Source organism: Leguminivora glycinivorella, chromosome Z, assembly GCF_023078275.1.
Source record: "Leguminivora glycinivorella isolate SPB_JAAS2020 chromosome Z, LegGlyc_1.1, whole genome shotgun sequence".
Classification (NCBI taxonomy): Eukaryota; Metazoa; Arthropoda; class Insecta; order Lepidoptera; family Tortricidae; genus Leguminivora; species Leguminivora glycinivorella.
The window spans coordinates 49,297,790-49,314,169 of record NC_062998.1 but is presented as its reverse complement, the minus strand read 5'-3'; the positions used below and the strand labels follow the sequence as shown (position 1 = coordinate 49,314,169).

Sequence of the window (16,380 nt, the reverse complement as noted above, 5' to 3'; positions counted from 1 at the left end):
TTCAACTATTCGAATTGAAATAAGACAACATTCTTACGAATTTCTTTGGACTTGGCCAGTGAAGCGATCTGCGCAGAAGGGTCAGAGCCAATAGACAGTATACATATGAGTGGTGTACGTGGTTCCGACTCCTCCCAGGTCGCTTCCAGGTTCAAGATGCAGCCTTCGCCGTACTCCGGGCCGAGGGAATCTAGAATAAAGAAGAAATAAATAACGGCAAGACAAAAACTAAGAGTAACATAAGTCTAACCGACATTATGCAACTGGTCCAGCTGAGCTGACTATTCTCTGTGAAGTACCCAATGTTAGTTAATGACATAATGATGAAACTGCATCAAAACTCACCAACAATGTACTTCCTAGCCTGTGACAGGGTTCGGTCAGGGCTCCACGAGCGGATGAGCAGAAGTTTGCGGAACACGTCAAGGCTATCGTTGTAACCGCTGGGAATCGTCTCTTCCTCCGGTTTCGCCTTTTCATACCAGACACGCCATTCTTTCTCATTGGATGTGATCTGAAATTGATAATTAAACGATTTAACACAAAACTCCCTCTCAGAGAAAAACCTCTAATTCTAGTATAATTATAATCCCTTTTCTATTAGCTACCTTTAAAACAAAATTAGTTCCAGGCAAACTTACTTTTTGTAAGACGTCAGAGAATGTATTAAGTTTGCTAATCTCCACCAGATTCAGCCAGGTTATATCCAAAATCCATCTGAAAGGCTTCGGAGTTACTGCGTTTAAATCCAGTGACGCGCCTCCTTTCACAAACGCCGTGAATTCATCGTGAGAAATCAGCTGACGATGACAATCGATTTTCATTGCCAACATCAATGTGAACAGGGCCTTGTGACGTTCATATAAACTTCGCAGTGTAAATGCCCACACTTCATGTGTAAGATATTTCAGAATAATATTAATACGTTCCTCAGTCACATTACTTTTAGTAGACTTTGTTATTGAATTATCAAATATTGTCAAAAATTGTTTCAGCGAGTTTTGATACATAATGTTTACATTACTCATTTCTACTATTAGGAAGTACAATATCGAGCCTCTAGCTGCGACCGCTCTAAACTCCTCTCGAGCTTTTATAATTTTCTTTTCCGTAACTTCTGCCACTTTTAGTTTTTCGTTGACTTCTTCTGCTGTCGTTTTAGTTATTTGCAAGACTTGGATCAGAGCTTCGTCATCAACTAACGAGCCTTCAGAGGATGTAAGACGACAAAGCAGGTTGCTTTCCAATTCTTTCATGCTACGCTGATTCTTCATTACGGATTCGAAAAGTGCAACTCTTTCCTCTTCTAAATCAGATTTCTCCATTAGAATTACGCGGCCTAAAAGTTGATCTTCCAAGCCTCGCATCGTGACAGTAAAATCAATTATGGACGTCTTAGCACTTATTTCCGGTGAATATGCAGGATTAGGTAGCTTTGTTGTTATGTAAAGCATAAAACCAGGCATGACGTCGCACTCTTTATCGCCGACTATTACTTTTTCTATTGAACCTGATTTAATAAAGTTCTTCTCTAACACATTGTCAATAACTGGATCTAACTCTACACCTACATCTTCAATTAGCAATGGCCTTCCGAGAGATAGACTGTCTTCTAGATGAGTTCTGAAATACTTGTGGTTGAGTGAAGTTATTTGTAATTCATTTGTACTTTCTTTGTTTTTTATCCAATTCTTACCCTGACTCTGAGGATCAACTAGCAAAGGATAAGAACTAGACTTGGTAACGATAAGAGCATTCTGTACTGATAAATCATCATTAGGCAAACCTTGCAAAGTCCACTCAGATATTGTAGCATTCTCAACTAACATATTAGTAATGTTTAGATTGTCTGTCACTGGTATCTGTTTGTTTTTCAATATTCCCATCCAGTTGGTTAGCAAATTGTTTCTGAATTCTTGATTGTAAGGGCCGCAGTATGAAAGAAATCCTGTTGCTAGGACGACATCACCTACCAGTCTTCCCAGCTGCTCTTTGAAATCCTTACTCTGTTGCGTCCATCGGATCTTTTCTCCGCCTAATCCATTAATCAGAGCAGTAGCGGCAGTCATTTTTCGTAAGCAAACGTTTGCAGCATCAGTCAACTGTTGTTTCTCAGAGACTGCAGACTCATATTGTTCTTTGACTTTACGTAGAGACATTTCTCGCTCCTCTAGTTGCCTCTCTGCGGAAGCTAAATCTTCCATAGCGACCTGAAAATTGAAAGTTTTTAAAAATAACTTACTTAAGTACCAGAATTTCTGTAAATAGGTGGACATATTTAAATAACAAAGTTAACAAACTAACCTTTAATCTCGCTTCTTGTAGAAGCAGATTTGCTTTCAACGGTAACACTTCCTTATTGACACTATGGAAGAATGCCATAGCCTTTGTCCATGATAGTAGACCGGCGACGTCACCGCAGACCCTTTTGGCCGTGTCCATGTTGTAGTCCTCCATCTCGAAATACGGTACCAAATGCTCTACCATCTCGTTGTTTATTATATCTTTTGGATAGTTCTGAAGTTGTAATAGGAAAGTCGTGCTGGCCATCATCTGAAAATGAATAAATTTATTGTTCATCATTTAGCATCTACACATTTACTGATATAAGTATTATCCAGGCAACAATATTTCTTGTGGCATTGCTATGCTTATTTTATATCGGTATCGGTATAAACCTACTTCTTAAATAGTAAATTTTGAATAATGTCAGTACTTTACCTTAAGTGACTCTGCCCACGAAGGCTTAGGACACGGTGCAGCTACATCTGGAATGAGTGGGTGTAATCTTCTCTGGAACAATATCAATACGCAATCCATGATCCTCATAATTAGATGTGGTGGCCTTCCCAACTTTCTTACTGTTGCAATATGCGCCGGCTTTATGGTATTGAGGGCGGCTTCAGCTTCTTCTAACGCTGGCTTAGCTGCTTCTAGTTTAATTTCTGCCTTTAATTTTTCTTCGGCAATGTAAGCTACAAGAGCTTCTGCCTTTTCTTTTACTATTTGAACCTGATTCTTTACTATTTCAGCTTGCATTGCTCTTTCTGTTACTTCAGTGAGCACTCGATCTGCTTTTTCTGAAGCCAATGCTAAATCTTGCTCCATTACCGCCAAATCTTTTTTCAAAACTTCAACGGATATGGATGCTTCTCGAAGTTTTTCTAAACCAGTGTCCATGCGCAAGGCGCCATCGCCTAGCTCTTTTTGCTTCATTTGGTAAATCGTTTTATACCCTCCTATAAAATTGAGATATGATTTAGGAGTAACGTGTGACGATCGACGGAACCTTTGGAAGTATTCTGCGGACACTTGCGAAACAACATCTTGAATAGTCCCTAATACCGTGACGAGCTCTTTTTTAACTTCTTTTGTGCATTCGATTTCAAATTCTGTCAAAAAGTGATCAGCTACTGAAACAAGGGCATCCTTTGGCCACGGTTGGAACCAGTCAATAGTGCAGCCTGAAATAAGAGCTGGAAAACGAAGTGCACGGTATCTGAAGGCTTCACTGACCTAAAACCAATAAGAAAGTTAGCATATCGTATCACTTGTACCAACTGTTAATATTTATCACAAATTGCTACTTACCGGTGAAAAACATAATACAACGTGTAAGTTTTGACATGTCCTATTGAGAAAATATTCCATGACTAATTCATTGTTGAGGGTTCTCTTTTGATTTTCTCTCTTCATAATTGGCGTAAGTTCCGAAATAATTTCTTGTTGCTCATCTTTGGTGAATAAATTAGATATAACACCGGACGATAGAATATTGTTCAAATATTCAAGGAAGCCTTCTTCTTTGATGTCCAAATCAGTAAAAATGAATGTTGTTCCTTTGCCTTGGACGCCACACGATCTATAAAGTAGCTTTAGGTCTTCGAGGAAGTTACCAACATTGTACGACCTTGTAAGTGCTATTTGGAAAGATCGGTATCCAGCTATGAAAGTTGATAGTTTTGTGAGGGATTGTTTTCCAGAGCCTCCTACTCCGACGAGCATTACATTTCCTCTTGGGTGTCGGATCACTCTTGATATTTTCACAAGATGGAACATAGCATCGGGGAAGAAAACTAAATCCATGCCCGATCCACGGACCATTTCGTTGAACTGGGACAGGAACATTTCTAATCGTTCTCGGAGTTCACTGTACTCAAATACGGGTTCATACACTTTTGGCAGTTCCATGTCGGCGTCTTCACCTTCTTCACCAGTTGGTTCCGGTGCATCCCTGTAAAACAGAACCAATTTAAGTCGTTTTAACATTATTGACACTATAAACACTGGACGGTGTATTGATGTAACATTTAATACCTTACCTCATAAAATCTACAAATACAGGCTCACTTTCCATCATTTTCTTGTATTCCACACCTAATAATTCGTCTGACGTTTCATACAAAGCTTTGTTGAACCAGTCTTTATCAACTTGATGTGTGAATCTATCGGAGAATACTCTTGAACACTCATGTTTCCACAGCAGCATTAGACATTTCTCTGATTCAATAACAGTCGGTAGTGTTCCAACCATTCCTTGCCATACTCTAGACAAATCCCGAAGAGAAAAGACGTAGTGGAACTTAGCCGGCGTCGGTAAAAGGTTCAGTCTTGTTCTCATCCACAGCTCTCTGGTCAACGGAATCACTTTTTTAATAAGGTTACGGACCTCTACAGTAAATCCTCGCTTGGCGTTGTAATGGCCTTCACCGATAACTTTAAATATTTTGTCTATAGCATCGTTATTAGGCAGAGGACAGTTGAATATCGCAAACTGGCGCTTCAAACGAGACGGTATGTCGTTTCTACCACCACCTGAAACAAACGTTCGATATAGCGACTCACTATACACATTTAAATCTAATATTAATAGGTAATAAATAAATAAGAAATACCTGGCTGTCCCATGGCGCCAAGAAACTGAATGTCAATAACGGTCGTAAAGTCTCCAGGCTTCTCCAGACTGTAGAAACCATTCATGCTCATAGTCTGTCTAACAATTTCATTCGTAATTTGATCACCCCACTCATTTATCTGTGGCAAGTTTATATCGTCGATAAACACCAACATCTTCTTACCCCCTGGTGGTCCAAATGTCATGCCACTGCGTTTTTCTACGTAACTTTCAATAGTCTTTTGGAACTGATAAGGGCTAGTAGCTGAAGAAAAGTTAAAAGAACGACCCATGAACTGTTCTGGATTAGTATTTTTCATGTAGGCTTTCATCATGACAGTTTTTGCAGTGCCTTGTTCTCCGATTAACAGCACCGCTTTACCTTGTTTAGCTATACAGTGGATGAGGTAGTTTATTCTGACGTTATCCACTATCGGCACCAAGATACTAGCATAATCCGGTGATGCTGTATCTGGGTATAGGTAATTTGTCACCAAATCATCCCACAGCTCCCATTTTCCAGGATGTTTAACATAAAAGTCGAAAATAATCGAAGGTTTATTATTGGGGTGTTTTGGTAGATCTAAGATTTCTGCAAAATTCTGTTTTAGGTACGCATCGTACTGAATTCTGTCTTTGGTTTCTAGAAGCGACCCAAAGCCCCAAACTAATGTGAACACGTATACTTTGTGCAAATGTTCAGGAGTAAAAAGTATAATCTCCTCAGTTTTCTCTTTTTCCTCTTCGTCATCAATATCTCCATTAACAGATTTACTTGCTGAAGGGTCTTCAGTTTCCTCTATCTGTGGAGGAACAAGTCCCTCTAAGAGACTAAGCATTTGCAGTATGATGTTACTTTGAAGCACCCTCATGCTGAATACGAGGTTTTGAGTACACCATGTGTAGACGTTTGGAAATGTCTGATCAAAAAGCGTGCCAAATATTTCTAATTCCCTCTCTGAGCGAGTTTTCAGCCAAGCACGGAGAACTGGAACGAGAGATTCGACACTTTTGAAAATGTACTGTTAGTAGGTAACACAGCATAAATTTTAGGATTGCAAGCCATCATCATTTTCCTTGCATTACAAAGTTACCTTTGACAACTAATCCCAAGATTTGGCGTAGACATTAGTTTTACCAAAGACATATAGGTACGTAACTCCGTATATACAGATAGTCTAAGAAATAAACGTACCTCGGAACCATAGAGAAAAAGGTACGGTGGGCTAGATTGCCTTTGGGGGACTCTCGGCTAGATGGCGCTAATAATGATATTTGACATTTTAACACATATCAATCTAAGAATATGGGCCAAATTGTTAAAACTGAGGTTCAAAAGTTTTAAGCTTGTGTCGAGAGATGGCAGTCTATGCACTGTGACTACACATTTTTCTTTGGCAGTAACTCTCTAGAAACTCGATCCTCTTTGGTTTTATGAAAGCGACTGCCATCTGACCTTTCAACCCGAAGGGTAACTAGGCCTTATTGAAATTAGTCCGGTTTCCTCACGATGTTTTCCTTCACCGAAAAACTACTGACAAAATATCAAAATTTAGATTGCAAGTAAAATGATATAATACCTGGATCCCAGTCCAATCCCGAAGCACTCATATACACCATACCGTTCCTTGAAACGGTAGCCGGCGAAGCATTGTCAATATTCTCAGGCTCAAACAGAATCTTCGAAGTAGGCGACATGGTCAAGCGATCACCATTAGCCAGTGTCAAAGTTTTGTTATCATCAAGTACAGAATTCAAGTTCTCAATCCATATGCTGTCGACTGGGCCATCGAGGACAAGCCACACGTGTTCGCCTTCTTTCATTTTGAGTGTTTTACGCCATAGGGCTGAGAAGATTCCATCAGTCCAATCATTGGTTGCTACATCGAGACGTCCGAACATCTGAGCGGCGGTTATAGCTTTCGGGTTCATACGCATTTCTCTGAAAAATTGATAAAATCATAAGTACACCGTACTAATCTTTACAGAAGATATATAAACTGGAATTATTCGCACTGTTATTATGTAGGTATAATTATCGGGTTGAGTGACTGGGGTGACATGCCTATTGTATTTTCTTGTACCCTGTAACCTAATAACATTATACAAACCTATGTGGGTTCTCAGTTTCAGTGAGCGCGTTCATGAGGGTGTGAATGCAGGTAGTTTTGCCAGCTCCGGGCGGTCCGAGTGTCATGATGCCGTGACGCACACGCTGTGTCTCGTACAGCTGAAATGAAAAAAGTAAAAATGTTACCTTAAGTATTTGGATTATTACTTGCTATTTTACTACCCTGTAACTTACCTTTTACAAATTAAACAATACCAAACAGGTCTAAGTAAATGTCAAAGAACAACAGAGTAAGGAAAGCTCGTTGGTTGTTGTAATAGGCTTCTCCTAACTCGCCTCCTAGTCAAATCAACTGTCAAAACGAATATTTATGAACGACTTCCTAATATGGAATTAATATGAAATCGAATTGAGTGACGTCACGGTCAATTCAGTTACTTTATATATTTTTACCTGACTTATTAAATAGAAATTCGATTTAAAAATAACTTCTGTACATGTTTGTCTAATAATTATCTGCTTTATTTCGTGCATGGTATAATAGTATTTTATGCAACTGGTGGTTAAAAGAGGTCAAGGAAGGTGAGTGGCGTGGGTAACAATTTGAGGCGAAGCCGAAAATTGTTAATAAAGACGCCACGAGCATTTTTTGACTCAGTTAAACACCGTTGCATACAATACTTTTTCTACGACCAAGCACTTTTTTTGAAAGAAAATTATAAATCAACAAATACCTACTTTCAGTCATCTTAGTTATCTAGTGGACCGCCTACCATTTTGAATATGCAGTTTGAGTGCAAACATGAAAATAAAACTGTCTATGGTATGGTTCTTTGAAGCCTGGCCACTAAGACGAATCGAGCCGAGTTGAATCGAGTTCTCATACATTTGAATGCGGTTCGACGCGTCGCCAATGAACGCAGCAGAAAACGAAGGAGTCTCGACTCTGCGAATTGGTTTGTTAAGTTGGTAGCAATGTATTTACTGAACTGTAACAGCTATATCGTGCTACTGCTACTAAATGTTTTCAGGGTATAGACAAGATAGACTTGTCCTGACATCTTTTATGTAGGGTTTTAAAGTTCTATGCACGACCTTGTAACTCACGAATAACAGGACGGGAGTAGAAAAAATATTTTATTTTAAGAACAGTCAAGTTCCTATTGTAATTTCGGGTAGGTATCTTTGAAGTCGGATTTTCTTGACCGGTTGATGTTCAGATACTAGAAAGAGATGTCTTACTTGGATGATTTTGAGAAGCCAGGGCGGATGGCAGATCAGCCCAGTCTCGTCCACCTGTTTCCTAATAGCCTCCTCCAGCTCAGGATAAGTCGTCTTCTCCAGCGCCTGATTCGGGAACAGATCCGCCACCAGCGATATGAAGAGCGGTTCATCCTCATCGATGAGCTTGGAGAGGTTCATGTCACGGAGTACTCGCATCACTATGGTGCTCTCGTTGTCTTTGGAGTTGACGCGTTTGACAGCTCCGAGGGTGCGAAGGACCGAGAGGATGTTGCGGAGACCGAAGTCGTAGTGGACCTAGGAAGTACAGATAGATGGTATTTTACTTTAGGTCTTAAAAAGGGCATCCCTTTGATATAATGCACAGTGACTTCAAAGACGTGATTAGCAGAGCGCTTAATATACCGGAACACATTTTTATGATTACCTATAGCAACAAAGGTGTGTTACAATATATTTGGCGCTCTGGCTACCTAGGCATGTATTAGGTGCATAACAGGATATAAAGTCAAGTCACCTGCTTAGTAAGCTGTTCCTCACACAGTTTGTACAGCGTGTAGAACTTCCTGGCCAGTGTAATGTTTTCCAAAAACCCGCAGGAGGCCAGTTTGACCCTGATGATGATCTGACGGTCAGGCACCATCATAGCTACTGTCCGAAACTGGATCTTTAGGTTCTCGGGTAACTCTTTACGGCCAGCATAGCCGGGATTCTGAAATAGTTTACTCATTTATAAGAACTTAAGCTTTAAAAAATCTGTTTTTAAAAGATAAATGCAAATCAAGTTATTGAAGGACAAATCTAACCAATTCCAATCAAAATGTGCATTTGCAAGCTATTTGAAATTCACAGTCAGCGACTAATGTGAAATTGATTACTTGAATACGAGAGTTAAAAATACAAAATCTAAGTGAATACTTCTTTAATCAAATAACTCTTTTTGTAACCTTACATCTCTGAGCAATTGTCCTCTGCTCCGTTTCCGAAAATTAATACTAATCTCATCACAAAACAATCTTACCATGGTAATAAATATCCCGAACTCCGGACACATCTCCGAAGTATCCCCGTCAGTGAACACAAAAGTCTTCTTCTTCTCCTTCTTAGCAGCCAGCACCACGGCCACTTGCTGCGCTGCTACAGACAATACTGGTAGCTCTATACGGTTGAACTCGTCAAAGCAGCCCCAGGAACCGGACTGGGCGAGGCCTTTGTAGATCCGGCCGAGACCTCTGGGAATGTCAGAAAGGAACGATAAAAAAACATATATTATCTCACAATGTAGGCTAAAAACAGAACAGTGTCCGATAATTTTTTGCAACAACTTTGAAAGTATGTACTTAAGAGGGCTTTCGTGTGAAAAACAGTGAAATCGCAACCGAGCGCTTCATCATACCGTGTGTGGTATCAAATTAAAGGGCTTTGCGAGTAGTTTACAAATATATATCACTTATTTAAAAATATTTTTAAATATGTATGAGTCTCACGGGAGTTTTATAGTTAAAACTATAGGACTTTTTCTACTTGGTCTAACAAAATATGAGAAAATGTCCAAAAATGGTAATAATTGTACCGATGAAGGCTCGTTTTCAAAAAATTGCCAAAAATAAATAATAGCAATTTGTAATCACTAAGGCATAACAGCAATTTAAGTAAACGTTGCAGATTAATTAAGTACAAAAATTACTTCGATGTGATGTAGATTTTCAAAGAAAATGTCACTTAATTTTAGGTAATTTCTGAAAAAAATTGAATTCGTCTTAGCCTCGTTTACTCTTTTTCAAAACCTTATAATAAAAATGTAGTCTGAGAAGATTGTAGTACAGGATATACGAATTATAAATTTACCTGTTTTAGTATTCAAAATTGTCCAAATTTTACAAATAAGATCGACTAATTCAGCTCTATACGTGAGTTTTTCTAAACGTGCATTAGAAAAAAAATCATAATTAATTTAGTGAGTTAGTTTTCAAAAATCCAGTCTTATAAAAATCAAGATAATAAGATGTTCTAACTGAAACTTGAATTAAATAAATCTATTGGATAACGGAAAGTGCAGTATTTCACCGACTAAAACTATCAATTTTACATTCTTTTGACGTTTTTTTTGAAAGCACCCTTAAAAATTTCTGGCAATAGTTAACGTTCTTTCATCATAATTCCTCCTACAGGTTTTGGTTTTTTTCAGATATCATTTCTACCATCACGTCATAGGCAAAAATTCCAACTTAGTACAAACAAGCATAAAGAACCTGAACCTAATCCATCTGATCAGAGCAGTTGAAAACGACGACGTATTTGGCGAGAGTCTTGCCCATGCCCATGTCCTGGACGGTCTCAGTCTTACCGGTACCGGCGGGGCCGCACACTTGAGGTATAGTTCCACTGATCAGCTTAAGCCTGTCCATTGTTTCAATCCAAAGAATGTTCAAGACGAAAAACTTTTACACGAAAAAATGTTTAGAACCTGTAATCCATCTGATCGGAGCAGTTAAACACGACGACGTATTTGGCGAGAGTCTTGCCCATGTCCTTGACGGTTTCTGTTTTTCCGGTACCAGCAGGGCCGCAGGGCGCACCGCCCATGCTCATAGCCAGCGCTTGGGCTAGAGTTATGTAGCATCTGCAACAGGTCAAAGAGGATCAAGTATTACAGAGAGTTACTGTCAAAGTAAAATGTGTAATCACAGTGCATAGACTGCCATCTCTCGACACAGGCTTAAAACTTTTAAACCTCAGTTTTGACAATTTGGTCCATATTTTTAGCTTGATAAGTGTGAAAATGTCAAATATTCATATTAGCGCCATCTAGCCGAGCATCCCGAAAGGTCTGTCCTGTCTATACGGAGTTACATATTTATGTCTTTGATGAGGTTCAAGGTGAAAGAAAATGGTGAATGCTTGAAGTAGATAAAGGTAACGAAAGCTTGAGTAAAGCAGCTAGTAGAAGACCAACGTCATGATCACAGATGTTATATATACCATAGACCAAGCAAACGTATCTAAGGTCAAATGAACAGTGAAATCCAAGCAGCTTGCAGCTTTCGGGCGTCAATTTTTGTAAGTTGAAGTTAATCAAAACATAAAAAATGCCTCGTTACGTGATATTCAATTGCAACAACACAAAAATTATGAACAATCAAGAGCCTGAGACATATTTAAAATTACAGGCAAGAAACAACTTCAGTACAAAATTTGACACGCTCGGCCCCTATACAAATAGATAAACTTGTTTCTTCTATATAAATAAAGTTCTGTGGTCATGATGTTGATAAGATGCGTACCTATGCCTAATTTAAGTTACTGTCATAGAGACATAAGCACATAAGGTAGTATTCTGTCAAAGAAAATCAAAGAAAGTTACCAATTTGGAATATTCTCGATTGGCAATATTAACGTTTGCGAGATTCTCATTTCATTAGATACATTTACGGATCGGATACGGATTTCCGGTCGGGAGCTACGATGACAGACAGACAGACACACACACAGACAGACAGACAGACACGTCAAACTTATAACACCCCGTCGTTTTTGCGTCGGGGGTTAAAAACAGACGGGTGTAAAAAAACAGCCATTTACAACCCTGATTAGATATTACCCATAAATTTACCTGTCAGTCAACGGCGTGATGACAAGTCGATCAGTACAGCCAAGGTACTCATTCTGATAGATGAAGGTGACGTCGGTCACCGACACCCAGGTCTTGTCGGCGTCCTCTTTGAAGTAGAACCGGCATTGCTTCAGCCATTCGAAGTCGCTGGCTGACCTGACGTTCAGTCGGCACTGGAAGGCGAAGAGACAACAGAATTATTATAGCAGTTGCAGTTGTCATACCCATTTCAACAATTACGAGTATCAATGCAAATAAGAGTAAACCTTACGAGATGGGGCGTTTTTAATAAAATTACTAAAGTAAAAGAAAAAAAATAGATTTCATTAAAACTACAGTTAATTCACTACCTGATTTGACTTTAACGCTTCATAGCAAACTACATTTCGGCGTCCTACTATAATTAACTAATACGAGTAAAATACTTCATGTTACTCCATGTTGTCTCCATCACAGTTATCATCGTAGTTATCATAGTTAGGGTCGGTTGCAGCAAACCGTCTGTCACCGTCAAAACGTTCGCTATATTTCATGAGAAGTTCCATAGACCTCTGCCGTGTTCGATGCAACTGGCCCTTAGTCCAATATGTTAAGCCTGTCCAACGCGCCTATCACGCTAATGTGATATAGCTTATCGAGTCGGTGCATCCGTTTCACACACATTGAAAGACGCGATAAGCTATATCACACTAGCGTCCTAGGTCCGCAACTCAGGTTTATACAACCTCTTTTAATTACTTGCTTACCATGAATTTATGGAGAAGGAAAACTCACCAGCATATCAAAAATATCCCTCTGATGCACATGGATGGTGATCAGAGTCTCAAACTTTATCCTCTCGATCTTCAGCAGATCCCTAGTCGTCTGATCAATGAGGGTGTTTAGCAGCTCGAGGAATTTGTTGTTGGTTTCCATCATTATCTTCTTATCTTGGCGAGCCTGCATTAAGGCTAGTTCAGCGTCACGAGTCCAGATTATTTGGATGCCGAGAAGGCCTACCTGTAAGATATAAATTAAGGTTATCAAAGATGTCAAGTTCTTTAATCATTTAGATACCTACCTACTATTTTTTAAACATATAAATAACTAGTTTTCGCTTCGCTCGAGTTGAAAATTGCGGAATGCTCCATACAAATGTCTACCCTTCATTTTTGTGGGGCTTTAGAAAGAGACAAAAAGTAGCCTGTGTACTCTCCATCCCTTCAACTATCTCCACTTAAAAAATCACGTCAATTTGTCGCTCCGTTTTGCCGTGAAATACGGACAAAAAAAACAGACGTACACTTTCCCATTTATAATAATTATTTTTCGGCGTTTCGGATACACCGACGAACTAAGGTATGTAAATATTAAGGGTATTCATAAACTAAGGCAGAACCTATTGTTACTGCGGGGTGTGACTTAGGAGCAACTGACTTAGGGAATTCAATAACAAATAGTAAGTTACTGATAAATACTAAGCTAATCTTGAATAATTTAAGATAAATATCTTAGGTACCGCTTAAAATTCCAAGCATATAAATTTATATAATCTACACACAATATATGCCAAAAATCGTTCCTCATAATTTGCAGCTAAAATCAGGAATATCAAATCAATGGAGAGCTCACCTGTGCCGGCATTTTATCCAGAAACATCAGCAGATTGAAGCCAGGATCATTAATCAACGACACAGAGTTCCTGATGATGGAGTGGAGACTGCTCTGTGCTGACTGCAGGAGTGATGTCAGCCAAGTCTCCACTGAGCCCTCGGCTCTCACCGGTCTCTCTAGTTTGATCTCCTCACCTTCGGAAGATACTATGGCTATCATTTTATTGTACTCTGAAATGGTATAAAAAATAATTATGAGTAAATATTATTTAAATGTAGATAGTGTTGGTTTTTTAACTCTCCCGAGCTTGCTAAAAGATTTTTCTTATAAAAAATTTAATAGGTTCATTTGTTTCAGTAGGCTTGACCAAATGACCTACATTGATCAAATTACTGAGGTGTCAAAAGGATTAATAAAAGCCTCAGTACTAACCAATATCATGAAACTTCACATATCGTATATTATCAAAGATGGACAGCAAATGATTCTGTATCGTATGCGAATCCGACGCCTGTCCAAGAATCTCCAAAAGTGCCGGATCCGACACAAAGAAGAACCGAGGGAACATGGTCCTTTTCTTCTCTAAATACCCGCTTAGACTTTTCTGGCATAACTCTAACTGTTCCTGCAAATGTGGAAGCAATTGCCTGAGTAGATCATCTCCTACGCAGCAGGATACTACTCCAGGAGTCTCATGAGCTCTTTGCATGATCTTCTGCCAAGATTTGTCGATTTTCGAGAATCGTTTGGCTTCTTTCGGCAATTGTTTCGCGATGTCACCGCCAACGAAGACTGCTTCAAGGTAGACCCACATGTTTTGTACGAGGAGCCACCGTTCGAGGATTTCGTTGGTGTTCTGGAGGTCGTACAGCCATTGTTGAATTTGTTTTCGAAATGGAGCGTTGTATCTGTAAATACAAACATATCGTTTGAATTTTTGTAAGCAGTTGCATAAGAAGAGTAGGTATAAGTAATCTTAAAAGATCCAGTTGGGTTACCAATGAGATGAGATGTACTTTTTAGCTTATGTTTTACAAAAGTACTCACTGATTTACTGATCACTCTTGTCAGAGCCTATAATCATAAGATTATCTTGTACCTGCTATAAACTGTTTTTAGGATTCCATACCAAAACTGCGGCGAGACTCTGTCCACCTGATATTTACCGATTAGACAGCAAAGACCCCAGAATCATAAGGCTGTCTTCTAACTGCCCAATAGTCTCCGCCGTGGTGTCACCTCGTAGAAGCAACTCTCCGCGATTATTGAATGTTTGGAACGTCAGTTCGTGGATGGACCATTCGTTGGTAACTTGCCGGAGCTTGGCTTCTATGTCCTTTTCTTTCATCGCTGATATGCAGATATCCTAGAATACAAAATTATAAGATTACGATTATATCAATAGAAATGAGGTTATGCGAAACTGTATTGTTTACCAACCCATCAGATCTCATAGATTTAAATTTTCGTGAGCGTTATTTATCTAATAAATTAAAAAGTAACTCGGTATATATATGTATCTTTGGGCTACCAGCACGATAAATATTAAGATAAAGATAATTCGAGCCTGTGTGGTGACGGGTTAAGAATTTCACCACCCCCTTTCTTCCCGTGGGTGTCGTAGAAGGCGACTATGGGATATGGGTTAAATTGTGGCGTAGGCGAGAGGCTGGCAACCTGTCACTGCAATGTCACAGTTTCGTTTTCTTTCAACCCCTTATTTGCCAAGAGTGGCACTAAAGCTTTAGTAGCTTCATGTGTTCTGCCTACCCCTTTATGGGATACAGGTGGTGGATAACTTTTCGTTTCCTTTGGTACCTAGCAACTTCAAAATAATTGATTTATCTAACAGAAACACTATGATAACTGCAAGTACTTACAGGAGTAAATTTTGAATTTCGCGGATTTATTATCGTTCAGTAAACATTTCATTCAGTCCTAGATTTCATTTCTTCAGTACCTATTAGATCAGTTTACTCCTAGAAACATATGATAGCCTGGTAGTTTTTTATTTTAAACGTTGCTATAAATATTTAAAAGCCATTCAACTCTATATTTAGAATATTGACACGGTAACCTAGGCAGCATACACTTGTATATATATTATATACCTAGCTTATACAAACGTTCTGCTGCATTTTACCTCTAAGCCTTTCATGAATGCCTGGTACATTTGCCACGTGCATAACCTGTTGATCTGTTTGTACTTGCGCAATGAAACTGAGAAATTGCGCAAGGTCAAAACCAATTGCGTGCGGGAGACACAGATGGCTCTGTTAGTTGAGGGATTTCAAAATTGCAAGTCTGATAAACTTTGTACCTATTGGAGTCTACGTTTTCATCTTGGTAAGGGTTGGGTACTTGAGTTTCATTTCATTTCATTTATTTTATTTCAATATAAACTTACAGTTAAACACCAAAACGTTTACATGAGAGTTAAAGAATTAATAACTAAAATACTAACCACACATAAGAAAAATAAATAAATAAAGAAACAGTACAAAATAAAATAAACATTCAAATTAACATAAAATCCTATAAAATCTTGTTCATAAACAACAATGTCACCAAAATATTTAAGCGTATATTGATAGTAATTAGATTAAAAATAAAACGCCAAAAGATACAATGAAATCAATAAATTAAATTAATCAAAACAAAATATGTTTAAAAACAAAAGACATTTTCTGCAAAAAGTTAGTTCTGAGTTAATATAGTTAGAATTTGTTAGTAGGGTATTTAGTATCGACGATCTTTCTTTTAACAAGTCAGCAAGTAGCTCAAATAAAAGTTGAGATTTTGACTCTAGAGATTGAAATGCAAAGCCTATTACTATTACAATAGCATTGCTTGATCCACTGTTGTAATTTTACCTACTAACCCATTACATTAGGAAGAGTAAATATAAGATAAGATGTATTGTGCCTGAGCTGTAAGTTCACATTTTTGACGCATTTGTTTTGAAGT

General features: G+C 38.6%; 1 protein-coding gene across 1 annotated transcript in view; it reads right to left on the bottom strand.

The window, feature by feature from the left end:
* The window catches only part of LOC125240509 (dynein axonemal heavy chain 5), a 110,825-nt gene that overhangs the window by 3,081 nt on the left and 91,364 nt on the right, over window positions 1-16,380 (bottom strand). The window contains exons 28-46 of the mRNA XM_048148400.1: window positions 14,580-14,779; window positions 13,846-14,321; window positions 13,432-13,643; window positions 12,595-12,819; window positions 11,821-11,993; window positions 10,675-10,830; window positions 9,229-9,439; window positions 8,725-8,919; window positions 8,208-8,504; window positions 7,006-7,124; window positions 6,475-6,836; window positions 4,896-5,882; window positions 4,323-4,815; window positions 3,592-4,234; window positions 2,722-3,516; window positions 2,305-2,553; window positions 642-2,210; window positions 346-514; window positions 38-190 (exon numbers count right to left, since the gene is read on the bottom strand). Coding sequence (XP_048004357.1) covers window positions 38-190; window positions 346-514; window positions 642-2,210; window positions 2,305-2,553; window positions 2,722-3,516; window positions 3,592-4,234; window positions 4,323-4,815; window positions 4,896-5,882; window positions 6,475-6,836; window positions 7,006-7,124; window positions 8,208-8,504; window positions 8,725-8,919; window positions 9,229-9,439; window positions 10,675-10,830; window positions 11,821-11,993; window positions 12,595-12,819; window positions 13,432-13,643; window positions 13,846-14,321; window positions 14,580-14,779 — 7,684 coding nt within the window. The remainder of the gene's footprint in view (window positions 1-37; window positions 191-345; window positions 515-641; window positions 2,211-2,304; window positions 2,554-2,721; window positions 3,517-3,591; window positions 4,235-4,322; window positions 4,816-4,895; window positions 5,883-6,474; window positions 6,837-7,005; window positions 7,125-8,207; window positions 8,505-8,724; window positions 8,920-9,228; window positions 9,440-10,674; window positions 10,831-11,820; window positions 11,994-12,594; window positions 12,820-13,431; window positions 13,644-13,845; window positions 14,322-14,579; window positions 14,780-16,380) is intronic.